At 42.2% G+C, this 13,254-nt stretch overlaps 1 protein-coding gene across 14 annotated transcripts in view; it reads left to right on the top strand.

The window, feature by feature from the left end:
- The window catches only part of FAM135B (family with sequence similarity 135 member B), a 260,070-nt gene that overhangs the window by 126,324 nt on the left and 120,492 nt on the right, over positions 1-13,254 (top strand). For 10 of the 14 annotated variants that reach the window (XM_077167760.1, XM_077167756.1, XM_077167759.1 and 7 more), the window contains one exon: positions 11,845-11,924. The exons of the other annotated variants lie outside the window; for them this stretch is intronic. In XM_077167760.1, the coding sequence (XP_077023875.1) occupies positions 11,845-11,924 (80 nt within the window). The remainder of the gene's footprint in view (positions 1-11,844; positions 11,925-13,254) is intronic. 14 annotated transcript variants of the gene reach the window in all.

The raw sequence follows: 13,254 nt of genomic DNA, 5'->3' as shown, positions 1-13,254 counted from the left end.
ACCTGAGATTTGCTGTATGCCTGAGGCACCAGGGACCCACGGAAGGCTGTGCATCCTCGACTTTTTACTGCAGCTGTGACTTCATGTTTCAAACCGGCTCGCCCGCCCCCACCTCTGGTGGCATACACTTGGGTCCTGCTTTTACAGCCCATCTGACGATTCCTGCCTCAGAATTGGAGTGTTGACATTTGACGTGGTTTTTAATATGGTTGAGTATAAATCTCCTATTTTGTTGTTTGTTTTATATTTGTTCTTTTTTTGCCTTGTTTCCCTTTCCATCCTTTCCTGCCTTTCTTGAATTAACTCAGTTTTTTAAATTTCATTTTATCTTACTGTTGACTTAGTATAATATATTTTTGTTTGTTTTCCTCTGTCTCTAGTGATTGCACTAGGGTTTACAATATGCACCTTTAACTTATCACAGTGCATGTTCTAATAATATCAAACCGCTTCACGTATAAGAAATTTTCAACACTGCACTTCATTTCCACCCTCCCTTCCTTTGTGCTGTGGCTGCCATACACTTTTCTTCTACATCTATGTTTTAATATAATAATATTACTTTTGCCTCAAATGGTCAGGTTTTTTTTGTTTTTAAAAAATGACCATTTCTTAGATTGTCTTTATTATTTTCAAATAACAGTTTCTTATGTGCCTTCTTAGCTTTGTTTTTTTTTACATGGGCAGGTACCAGGAATCGAACCCGGGTCCTCTGGCATGGCAAGTAAGCGTTCTTGCCTGCTGAGCCACCGTGGCCCACCCCCAGTTTTTTTTTTTTTTGAGAGTTTAAAATTATAAAATCATATTTAATGTCTTTGATGTTCTTTATTTGGGTAGAACGAATTTCCGTCTGGAATTATTTTCCTGTCTGAAGAACTTCCCTTAATATTTCTTGTCATGCAGGACTGCTGGAAATGCGTTATCTTAGCTCTCGTTGGTCTGAAAAAAGTCTTTATTTTGCCTTTGGTTCAACCTAATCAAAATTAGTTTCCTTTCAAAATATGCCTATACAGCATCTGGAGTTCAAGAGGATGGCTGATGCCTTGAGGGAAGATTCAGTAGCACCAAGTACTTTGAAGGAGCTGGGATTTGGAATTGGTTATAAATGGGGTCTCATTTAGGGCAGCATGATGAGAAGTGTCAGGAAAAACCACAACATAGATTTGTTAATGGAGTTAGAGTTCCGGTTGCCCTTTCCTAGCTCTGTGACCTTTGGTAAGTGATTTGATCTTTTCCATGACCCGATTACTCCCTCGGCTCACACTTAAGCTGCTGCTTTCAATCACAAGGATTTAAGGAGCATCAAAGAAGACTGTACCCGTGGCAGTTCCTAGAAAAGGTTCTGCCGCAAAGATGCTGAATAAATTGAGCGTAGTTGTAGCTGTTGCACGTACAGTTTGCTAGGAAAGCGATGCATGGTCCCTGGCATTGTCATGTTCAGAGAAGAGTCATTACAGTGTTACAGCTGGTGGCCTGGAGGCCTCGTGCCTTCTTCCTTTGATGATGAAATTACTGAAATGCACAGACCTTTATTTTATTTAATAACCTAATAAAATAGTGTGCTCTTGCTAGAAGATAAAGTAGGAAACAAAAAAGTAGCATCTTGCATTTATTCACGTGAGAGTTTGCCAGTTTCTGGTTCGTGGGGTTCGGCCTGCGAATGTGCTTTGTTTTGTAGATACCGTGCTTTATGGTTTACTGCTTCGCCTTGTTGCTGATGCTGTCTGTCCTGCTGCTGCTGTTGCTGTTTTCACCGTCATTGATTTGTGAGCAAAGACTTTTCATTAAATGCTTGTATATCTTCTTCCTCTGAAAAACCAAGACATTCTGGCAATACGCAGAGAGAACGTGGATAATTGGGTATTGCTGTGTAGCAGCTGCCGCCTGTCGAAGGGCGGGAACTTCCATTTTGGATTTCCCAATGGTAGTGAACTTCTTCTGTACCCGTATTTCAATCACAATTGGAGAAATAAGTGGTACCTTACCGGGGGCTCAGGATTTTTCTACAACTTGTGTCACTTACCTGGCCCTTTTCGTTCAGCTGGAGTCAACTCTCATCGTTTCAGAGGCGCCTGGTCACTGTGGTTTTCCTGCTGAACGAAAGGGCAGGGTCATCTGTTTTCGTTTAACTTGTATTTTGAGTTAATTGTCGTTTCACATGCAGTTGTAAGAAATAATAGAGAGGTCCCTTGTACATTTTACCTGGTTTCCCACTACAGTGTGCTCTCACAACCGTGACGGGACACGGGTGCAGTTACGATGGAGACCAGTTCCACCACCACAGGGTTCCCCCGTGGCTCTTACAACCACCGCCACTTCCTCCACTGCCCTCGCCTCACCCCGGCAACCATAAATGTGTACTAAAATGCTGTCATTCAGGCATGTCTCATAAACGGATCCATCACTTAACCTTTAGGAATTGGCTTCTTCAGCACACTGTAATTCTCCGTGGATTGGTACATGTGTCCGTAGTCTGCTCTTTTTTATTGCTGAGTCATATTCCATGGTATAGATGTACCATGGTTTGTTTGTTCTCAATAAAAGACATCTGGGTTATTTCCATTTGAAGCTATAGCATATAATGCTGATGTTTTCGTTTGCTAAAGCTGCCTGAATACACTATACCAGAAATGGAATGGTTTTTAAAAAGGGAATTTATTAAATTACTAGTTTACTGTTTAGGGCCATAAAAATGTCCCAGCTAAGGCATGCTGAGAAAGATCCCTTGACTCAAGGAAGGCCAGTGTCTGTCACATGGGAAGGCACATGGCTGGCGTCTGCTGGTCGTTGTTCCCGGTTCCACTGCTTTGTGCTTCTGATGCCAGTGGTTTCCCCTCTAGGTGCTGTGGCCTCTGCTTAGCAACTCTGGGACACGGCTCTGGGTTCTGGCTTCTTAGCGTCTCATGGGAAGTCACACGGCGACGTCTGCAGGGCCCCAGTTCCTGCCTAGCTCCTGTCGGCTCTCTCAGCTCTTAGTGTTTCCAAATATCTGCATTTCTGTCGGCTCTGAAGCAACTGCTCTCCAAGTCTGCATCTCCCAATGCCTCTGGGTGTGTTGGCTCTGAAGCTTTTCCCAAAATGGTTCCCTCTTAAAGCAAGCAGGTGAAGACCCACCTTGAATGGGTGGGCCACATCTCCAAAGAAACAATAAAAAATCCCACCCAACGATATTGAATCAGAATTAAAGAACATGGATTTTCTGGGTCAGCAACAGTTTCAAACTGGCACAGTTGATATCGACATCTGAGTACAAGATTTTGCATGCAGTAGGTTTTCATTTCTCCAGAATCAACACCCAGCACTGACGTGGCCGCGTCATATGGCAGCTGCATGTTAAGTTCTTCAACGAGCCAACAGTCGCTTTTCTAGACCAGCTAAGAATCGCGTCCAGCGGGTCTGAGCGGTCCGATTCCTGTGCACACTCTCCTGCATTTGCCGTCTCTGTGTCTTTTTTTTAAATTTTAGTCATTCTGATACATGTGTAGTAATATCTCTTTGTGGTTTTAATTTGCATTTCCCTAATCTCTAATGATGTTGAGCTTGTTTGTGCTCATTTGCCGTCTGCATGTCCTTTTCTGGTGAAATGTTTTTTCATGTCTTTTGCCCATTTTCTAATTGGTTTGTTTGGCTTGTTGTTGTTGAGAAATGAGAATTATTTATATATTCTGGATATTAGTCATTTGTCAGATATGTGGTTTGCAAATATCTTCTCCTAGGTGTTGTTTTGTAATCCTTTTAACAGATTTTTTTTCAAGGCAAAATATTTAAATTTAATGAAGTCTAATTTATCACTTTTTATGTTATGGGTTATGCTTCTGGTGTCAAATCTGCTCAACTTTGCTTAGCTCTGGATTTTGAAGATTTTGCCTGTTTTTTTTTTCTGAAGTTTATAGGTTTACATTTTACATTTGAGTTCCTGATCTACTTTGAGTTGTTTATAAGTTGTGAGATTTAAGTTGAGGCTCTCTCGACTGTACCTTCTACCCTTAGTTCCTGATATTTACTTCTTCTAAATATTTACTTCTTGAAAAGGTCAATTTATTCAATTGAATTGCTTTTTCAGTTTAATTAAAAATAATATGGGCATTTGTGTGAGTCTATTTCTGGATTATTTTTTCTGCTCCATGGATCTACATATCTGTCTCTCCACCAATACCATTCACTCTTAAGTACTGTGGTTATATAATAGGTTTAAAACATAGGTAGAATGATTCCTCCCACTTCATTATTCTCTATCAAAACTGTTGTAGGTATTCTATGTCCTTTGCTTTTCCATATAAATTTTAGAATACTAATCTATATCTACCAAAAGTTTTCCATGATTTTGATGGGAATTGCATTGTGCCCTTATATCAGTTGGGGAAGAATTGACATCTTTGCTATGTTGTCTTCAAATCCAGTGTTATGGTATATGTTCCATTAATGTTTGATCTTTGATTTCTTTCTTCAGTGTTTTATAGTTTTCAGCATACAAATCCAGCATATGTTTTGTTAGATTTGCCCCAAAGTATTTCATGTTTTTGAGTGATTGCAAATGGTGTTCATTTTAATTTTCACATGTTCATTGATAGTATAAAGAAATGTAACTTCTTTTTTGTATATTTAGCATTTATTCTGCAACCTTGCTGAATACATTTATTAGTCCTAGGAAAAAAATGTAGGTTTTTTTGTGATTTTCTAGTTAGACAATTACATCATCTGTGAATAGGTACCATTAACTTTCTTCTTTCTAATCTATATGGGTTTTATTCCCTTTTCTTGCTTTATTGTACTGGCTAGAACTTCTAGCACTGTTTAATATGAGTGAGAAGAGCAGATATCTTGCCTTTTTTCAACCCTACAGGGAAAGCTTTCAGTTCTTCACCATTAAGTATAATGCTAGCTGTGGCTCTTAATTTTTTTTTAAGATTCTCTTAAACAAGATGAGAGTGTTTCCTCTATCCCCGCTTTTCTGAAAGCTTTTATATGAGTGGGCATTGAATTTTGTCAAAGCCTTTTTCTATATTGATGATATGATTGGATGATTTTCTCTTTTAGTCTTTACATTAATAGGTTTTCAAATAATGAACCAGCCTTAAATCTCTACGGTAAACTCTACTTGGTCATGGTGTGTAATTACTTTTACATATTTCTTAATTCTGTTTGATAACATATTGTTAAGGATTTTTTGCATCTATATTTTTGAGTAATGTCTGTCCATAGTTTGCTCTTTTTTGTACTGTTTTTGTCTGGTTTAGTGTTAGTGTGCTACTAGCCATCATAAAATGAATCAGGAAGTGTTCACTTCCATTTTCTGGAAGAGTTTATGTAAAACTGATGTTAATTCTTCTTTGTGTATTTGTTATAACTCTCTAGTGAAACAGTTTGATACTGGGTGTTTCTTCCTGTTTTGTTTAAACTATCAATTGCCTTAATCATTATAGGACTATTCAAACTATTTTATATATGGTGAGTTTGTTTGCTTTTTCTTTCTTTCTTCTTTTTTGTCTGTTGTTTTGAGAAATTGGTCCCATTTCATTAAAATTGTCCAATTTATATGTGTGGAATTGTTTGCAGTATCCTGTTGTTATTCTTCTGATTTCTGCAGGACCCATAATGAGAGGCCCTGTTTCACAGTAATTTGTATTTTTTTTTTTCACCTTTTCTCTTTGTCAGTCATGCTAGAGGTCTACCGTGGTGTATGTTCTACTGGCATTGAAAATAATACGCAGTCTGATGCTGTTGAGTAGTTTTTATAAGTGTTGATTAGATTCTGCCGTTTAATGGTGTGGTTGAATTCTTCTATGACCTTGTTGATTTTCTGTCAGTTGAGGGAGTGGTGTTGAAGTCTTCAGCTTTAATTTTAGATGTATTTTTTTCTTTTTAGTTCAATTATTTCTATCAGTTTTTTTCATATGTTTTATAGCTTTCTTGTTTTATGCATTTATGATTTATGTGTCTTCTTGTTATATTGACCTTTTTATCGTTATATAATGTTCTTCTTTGCCTGTAGTCATTGTGTTTTGTCTTTGCTCTTTAGTGTACTTTAATCTGGTACTAATATAGTCACCCTTGTTTTCTTTTGCATAATATTAATATTATATATCTTTTTTTGATACTTTCACTTTCAAACTGCCCATGAATTTTGTATAGACAGCGTATTATAGAATCATATTTTTCCATCCCCTCTAATAATCTCTGAATTTTAATTGGTATATTTGGACCATTTACATTTAATACAGTTATTGGCATGGTATGGTTTGTCATTTTATTTTCTGTTTGTATTCTTTTTCTTTTTCTGCTTTCCTGTAGGTTAAATATTCTTTTAGAAATTTCATTTTGATTTATTTACAGTATTGAATGTATTTCTTTGTGTACCTTTTTAGTGGTATGCTCTAGGTATTATGGTACATATACATAATTTACACATTCTGCTGATATTGCCATTTTAACAGTTCAAGTGAAATGCAGAAATCTTATCCTTTACATCAGTTTATTCTTCTCCATTTAAAATATAATTTCTTAAGCATCTCCTCTACATACCATATCAGAACCACAACAGATAATGTCATAATTTTTGCCTCAAGAGTCAAATATTTTTTATAAAGCTCAAAAGGAGACTGAAAGTCTATTCAATTTACCCATAATTTGGTTACTGTGTTCTTTCTTCCTTCCTGATATTTAGAAGCTCATTCTTTTATCATTTCCTTCTAGTCTAGAAAATTTCCTTTACTCATTATCTTAGAATAGGTCTGCTGGTGACAAATTCTCTTAGTTTTCTTTCCTTAGAAAATTTCTTATTCGCCTACCCCTCTTTCCTGAAGGATACTTTCAGTAGATAGAGTGTTCTGAATTAGCAGTTCCCTTCTTTCAGACTTTGAAAAATGCAATGCAGCTTCCTTCTGGACCTCATGGTTTCAGATGAGAAAGGGTAATTTTAATTGTTTTTCCCTTGTATGTAATGTGCTATTTTCTTTGTCTTAAGTTTTCAGAAATTTGTCTGTGTTTGCCTTGGTGTGAATACCTTTGGGTTTATCCTGTTTCGGATTTGCTCACCTTCTTGATTCTTTATTTTTATGTCTTTTTACAGGTGTGGCAAGTTTATATATATTATTTGACTACTTGTTTTTATCCCAGCCCTCATTCTCCCATCCTTCTGTGACTCTGATGGCAGGAATGTTCTGTCTTTTATTATAGTCCCATGTGTCCCTAAGGCTCTATTTATTTTTTAAATATATTTTCTGCCTATTGTTCAGATTGGAAAGTTTCTTTTGTTCTACCTTCTAGTTAACCAATTCTTTCCTCTTTCACCTCTATTCTGATAAAGAGCCAGTCCATTGAGGTTTGTATTCTTTTGGTTTTTAAGTTCTAAAATTTCCATTTGGTTCTTTTTCATATTTTCTGTTTCTGTGCCAAGGCTTTCTATTTTTTTTATTTGTTTCAAGCATGATTGTAATTATTCACTAAAGCATTTTTATGATAGCTGCTTTAAAAATTTTTTTTTTTTATTAACAGAAAGAAAAAAAAGAAATTAACACAACATTTAGAAATCATACCATTCTACATATGCACTCAGTAATTCTTAACATCATCACATAGATGCATGATCATTGTTTCTTAGTACATTTGCTTCGGTTTAGAGGAACTAGCAACACAACAGAAAGAGATATAAAATGTTAATATAAAGAAAAGAAATAAAAGTAGTAGTAATAGTAAAAAACAACAACAACAAACAAACCAACAAGCAAACAAAAACAAAAAAAACCCTATAGCTCAGATGCAGCTTCATTCAGTATTTTAACATGATTACTTTACAATTAGGTATTATTGTGCTGTCCATTTTTGAGTTTTTGTATCTAGTCCTGTTGCACAGTCTGTATCCCTTCAGCTTCAATTACCCATTGTCTTACCCTGTTTCTAACTCCTGCTGAACTCTGTTGCCAATGACATATTTCAAGTTTATTCTCGAATGTCAGTTCACATCAGTGGGACCATACAGTATTTGTCCTTTAGTTTTTGGCTGGATTCACTCAGCATAATATTCTCTAGGTCCATCCATGTTATTACATGGTTCATAAGTTTATCTTGTCTTAAAGCTGCATAATATTCCATCGTATGTATATACCACAGTTTGTTTAGCCACTCTTCTGTTGATGGAGATTTTGGCTGTTTCCATCTCTTTGCAATTGTAAATAACGCTGCTATAAACATTGGTGTGCAAATGTCCGTTTGTGTCTTTGCCCTTAAGTCCTTTGAGTAGATACCTAGCAATGGTATTGCTGGGTCGTATGGCAATTCTATATTCAGCTTTTTGAGGAACCGCCAAACTGCCTTCCACAGTGGTTGCACCATTTGACATTCCCACCAACAGTGGATAAGTGTGCCTCTTTCTCCGCATCCTCTCCAGCACTTGTCATTTTCTGTTTTGTTGATAATGGCCATTCTGGTGGGTGTGAGATGATATCTCATTGTGGTTTTGATTTGCATTTCTCTAATGGCCAGGGACATTGAGCATCTCTTCATGTGCCTCTTGGCCATCCATATTTCTTCTTCTGGTAGGTGTCTGTTTAAGTCTTTTTCCCATTTTGTAATTGGGTTGGCTGTCTTTTTGTTGTTGAGTTGAATAATCTCTTTATAAATTCTGGATACTAGACCTTTATCTGATATGTCGTTTCCAAATATTGTCTCCCATTGTGTAGGCTGTCTTTCTACTTTCTTGATGAAGTTCTCTGATGCACAAAAGTGTTTAATTTTGAGGAGCTCCCATTTATTTATTTCCTTCTTCAGTGTTCTTGCTTTAGGTTTAAGGTCCATAAAACCACCTCCAGTTGTAAGATCCATAAGATATCTCCCAACATTTTCCTCTAACTGTTTTATGGTCTTAGACCTAATGTTTAGATCTTTGATCCATTTTGAGTTAACTTTTGTATAGGGTGTGAGAGATGGGTCTTCTTTCATTCTTTTGCATATGGATATCCAGTTCTCTAGGCATCATTTATTGAAGAGACTGTTCTGTCCCAGGTGAGTTGGCTTGACTGCCTTATCAAAGATCAAATGTCCATAGATGAGAGGGTCTATATCTGAGCACTCTATTCGATTCCATTGGTCGATATATCTATCTTTATGCCAATACCATGCTGTTTTGACCACTGTGGCTTCATAATATGCCTTAAAGTCAGGCAGCGCGAGACCTCCAGCTTCGTTTTTTTTCCTCAAGATGTTTTTAGCAATTCGGGGCACCCTGCCCTTCCAGATAAATTTGCTTATTGGTTTTTCTATTTCTGAAAAATAAGTTGTTGGGATTTTGATTGGTATTGCATTGAATCTGTAAATCAATTTAGGTAGGACTGACATCTTAACTATATTTAGTCTTCTAATCCATGAACACGGTATGCCCTTCCATCTATTTAGGTCTTCTGTGATTTCTTTTAGCAGTTTTTTGTAGTTTTCTTTATATAGGTTTTTTGTCTCTTTGGTTAAATTTATTCCTAGGTATTTTATTCTTTTAGTTGCGATTGTAAATGGGATTTGTTTCTTGATTTCCGCCTCAGCTTGTTCATTACTAGTGTATAGAAAAGCTACAGATTTTTGAATGTTGATCTTGTAGCCTGCTACTTTGCTGTACTCATTTATTAGCTCTAGTAGTTTTGTTGTGGATTTTTCCGGGTTTTCGACGTATAGTATCATATCGTCTGCAAACAGTGATAGTTTTACTTCTTCCTTTCCAATTTTGATGCCTTGTATTTCTTTTTCTTGCCTAATTGCTCTGGCTAGAACCTCCAACACAATGTTGAATAATAGTGGTGATAGTGGACATCCTTGTCTTGTTCCTGATCTTAGGGGGAAAGTTTTCAATTTTTCCCCATTGAGGATGATATTAGCTGTGGGTTTGCTTTAAAAATTTTTATCAGATAATTCTAACATCTCTGCCATCTTGGTGTTGACAACCGTTGACTGCTTTTTTCAGTAAGTTTGTTCTTTGTATAACTAGTGGTTTTCTATTGAAAACTTGCACGTGTGGGTATTATGTTATGAGACTCTGTAGCTTATTTAAACTGCTGCTGCTCACTGCCAAAGCAAGGATTGTGCCAACTAGTTATTCTGAGGCTGGGGGAGACCCAGACGTCCACTCGGCCTCCTGCGCTGCTTGAAAGGAAAATCCCTACGGCTGCTGAGACGGGTCAGCATTTGTGCTCCACCTCAGCCTACAGGTCCACTTCCCTGGTTACAGGGTTAGGAGGCCCCCCTCATGGCCTCCACTGACCACGCAGGGACCCCCTTACTGCCGAGCCGAATGGCTCTGCTTGTCCAGTCTGCCTGCTCTGGTGCTCACCAACGGGGAGAGAGGAGACCTCGTTACTGCCAGCAGGGGCCAAGCTAGACCCTGCACTGGTCCATGCTGACTCTTGGGGAGGCCCCGGTCTCCTTATCGTCCACTGGGTGAAAGCCCTGGCTCCCTACTTCCTTCTCTTGGTTGGGGGGTGGGCTGGGGTTGGTCCCTCTTCACTGCCTGGCATTGGCTGCGCATTTGACCTTGCTGGTAGGGTGGGGCCACGTTGATTGTCCTGGGTTACTTACCTGGGGTAGAGCAGCTGTTATCTGAAAGTTTCTGCCTGCGGGGCTGGCCTTTTCCTTCCCCTCTGGTAAGAGAAGACAGGCATTTTTGGGGGGGGGGGGTGTGTGGAGCTTTAACTTGTCTTGCCCGTTAGCATTCCTGAGTTTTTGACTTCTTCAGTATCCCGTTGGGTATAAATGAGTTATGAAAAACAGGCAGAGAACTTTTCACCATGTCCGTCGTTGGGTTCTGAGGCCCCTAGCCTGTGTGCTTCTTGACGCCTCTAAGGGTCTCTTATGTCTGCTTTACGGATGGCGTCCAGTGTGTTTAGCTGCACTTAGTAGGGAGAATCCATCAAAGTACACCTACTCCGTGTTCCCTGAGACACGTCGCCGCAGGTGCCCGTGTTAGAAATCCCTTTACAGACACAGAAACCCCCTCAGAGAAGTCGTGCTTTGTGCTCAGCGTTTCGCAGCTGTCACGCGCTGTCACCCTGCTTCAGGGCGAGTGGCATGGCCCTGCCGCCACGTCTCACAGTGCACACCATGCGCTGGGGTCCCTGGTGGGTCAGCCCGCATGGCCCGCGGGGGCCGATGAGCTGGTGACCCGTCAGCCCGTCCACGGGTTTCACTCCCGCTCACCTCGCACGGGGTTCGGGTGGTGGAGGCAGAGGCCGTGGCTCCCACGGGCCTGGCAGCCCTAGAACGCACAGAGCTCTACAGCACGCGCCCAGCCCTCAGAGGGACACGGCTGCTGCCCGTGAGGGTTGAGCTGGCCCATGGGCATGGGAAGGCTATCCTGAAACCACAGCATTGGGACCCAGGAGTGACGGACGGCTGGGGAGTGAGCTGGGGAAGGGGCTCGACAGTCACCCAGGGCGGGTGGCCCAGCTGCTGTGTTTCTAAGAAAGTGTTTGTCCTGCAACACGGCAGTACCTCAGTTTACAGGTGTGTTTTTCTCCATGCACTAAGGCGCCCACATTTCTATAGAAATGGACTTTTCTGACTAAAGAAAAAGCAGACCTCTCAATGCCCCCAGACCCTATGTCCCAGCTGTGCCTTTTCTCTGTCCCCTTCACCATGAGCCTTGCTCAGTGTCACACCTGTGGGACGTGAGCTCCACCTCACGCTCGCCCCCCATGCCCCCTGCCCACTCCCACGCGGCGGCTAAGCTGATGCCTTTGGCCCAGTGACGTTGGGGCTGCCCAGAGCTTCCCTGAACCCCACAGCCTTCGAGAGACGCGCAGGCAGCTTTAGAGCAGCTGACAAGGCGGCAGCGTCTCATCAGCCTGTCTTCTGCTCTTTCCTCAGCCACTACCAGGTCCGGGCGGCCTTGAAGGTGTCCTCCAGGGTTCCCCACAGGCTGAGCGCCTCCGTCGTCGGGCTCACAGGTAAGCAGAAGCGGGGCGGCACCACGGGCCCGTCTCCCTGCGCCACCGCGTGCCCAGCAGAGCGGGTGCCTGGCACTGAGGGCATGCGGCGAGGCACGGCCGGTGCTGGGCGCAGGTGCTGTGGAAATGGGGACCCGCGTGGAGGTGGAGGGCTGCACGTCAGCACAGCGGGGCCTGGAGAAACGTGCATTTTCCCAGTAGCGGCGGATTCTAGGGGAAGGTCGGCTGAAATCGGGCAGCGAGGGAGAGGATGGGAGATGGCAGCAGCAGGCTGTTACGGGACGCCCGCAGTCAGAGACCGGCCGGCTGCATTCAGACGGCAGCTGTAGCCGTTTGTGCAGCCCCAGGGACCAGCGTGGAGAGAAGGAGCGCCAAGAACCACCCAGGTGCTGGTGCGGACGGTGGAGTGTTCAGTGGTTGTTCGGGCACCTTGCAGATGCCGCACGTGAGGACCCATGAGTCGGAAACACAGAACTTATCGTGACATAAGAAGTGAGGCAGGCGTCAGGGTGAACTGGTGGAATCGAAAAGGCCGTGTTAGATCCAGGAGCCCATCTAGATCCGGAAAAGGAGGAGAAGAACTTAGAGGTTTGGGGGAGAGGAAGTAAGGAGATAAAAAGATAGAAGATTAGAAAAAGTACTTTAACTGTAAAATAATGGAAATCACTGGGGTTCAGGCGCTGCTCACAGCCGCGTTTGATTTGGAGCTGCCCTGAGGTCACACTCCGTCTCCTTGGCGGGGACGCTGTAGTGGGTGAATCCAGGGGCAGCAGCCGCCTGAGGCTGTGGTTGTGGGGGTGACACAGCTCCTCTGAGGTCGGTGGCAGAGGAGCTGGGGCCAGGCCAGGCAGGCAGTCAAGGGGAGGCCGGTGATTTAGGGACAGAGGCTAACTCAAGCCTGAGACCTGGAAAGCGAGATCTCCTGCGGGGCACCTGTGCCTCCCCAGCTCTGACCAGGGCAAGTGGTCAGTACCAGGGACGCTCCTGTGTCCAAGGGGCTTCCTCTCCTCCTGTCCAGTCTGCTGTCCTGGAGAAATCAGGGATCTGCGCCTGGGGAGAGGTGGCCCACCCAGTTTCCCACACCCCATGGGCTCGCCTGCACCCCTCCTTCGCTACCCGCTGCCTTGTATCGCCCCCTTTCCCCCAAGGAGGCTCGTGGGGCTGCAGGGAGAGCTGAGCTTTGCCCGCAGGTGCCTTGAGCCTGGCATTGCTCAAGTCTTGGGTGACTGCACTCCTGCTTCCAGCAGCTCGAGCTCCACTTCCCACCTGGAAGATGAGGGTGACGAGTCACCTCCTTAGGGTTTTGTCGTAGAGTCATAAACGGTCAGTC

Source organism: Tamandua tetradactyla, chromosome 6 (genome assembly GCF_023851605.1).
Source record: "Tamandua tetradactyla isolate mTamTet1 chromosome 6, mTamTet1.pri, whole genome shotgun sequence".
Taxonomy (NCBI): Eukaryota; Metazoa; Chordata; class Mammalia; order Pilosa; family Myrmecophagidae; genus Tamandua; species Tamandua tetradactyla.
Note: the sequence above shows the minus strand (reverse complement) of the source record. Positions and strands in the feature narration are given on the sequence as shown.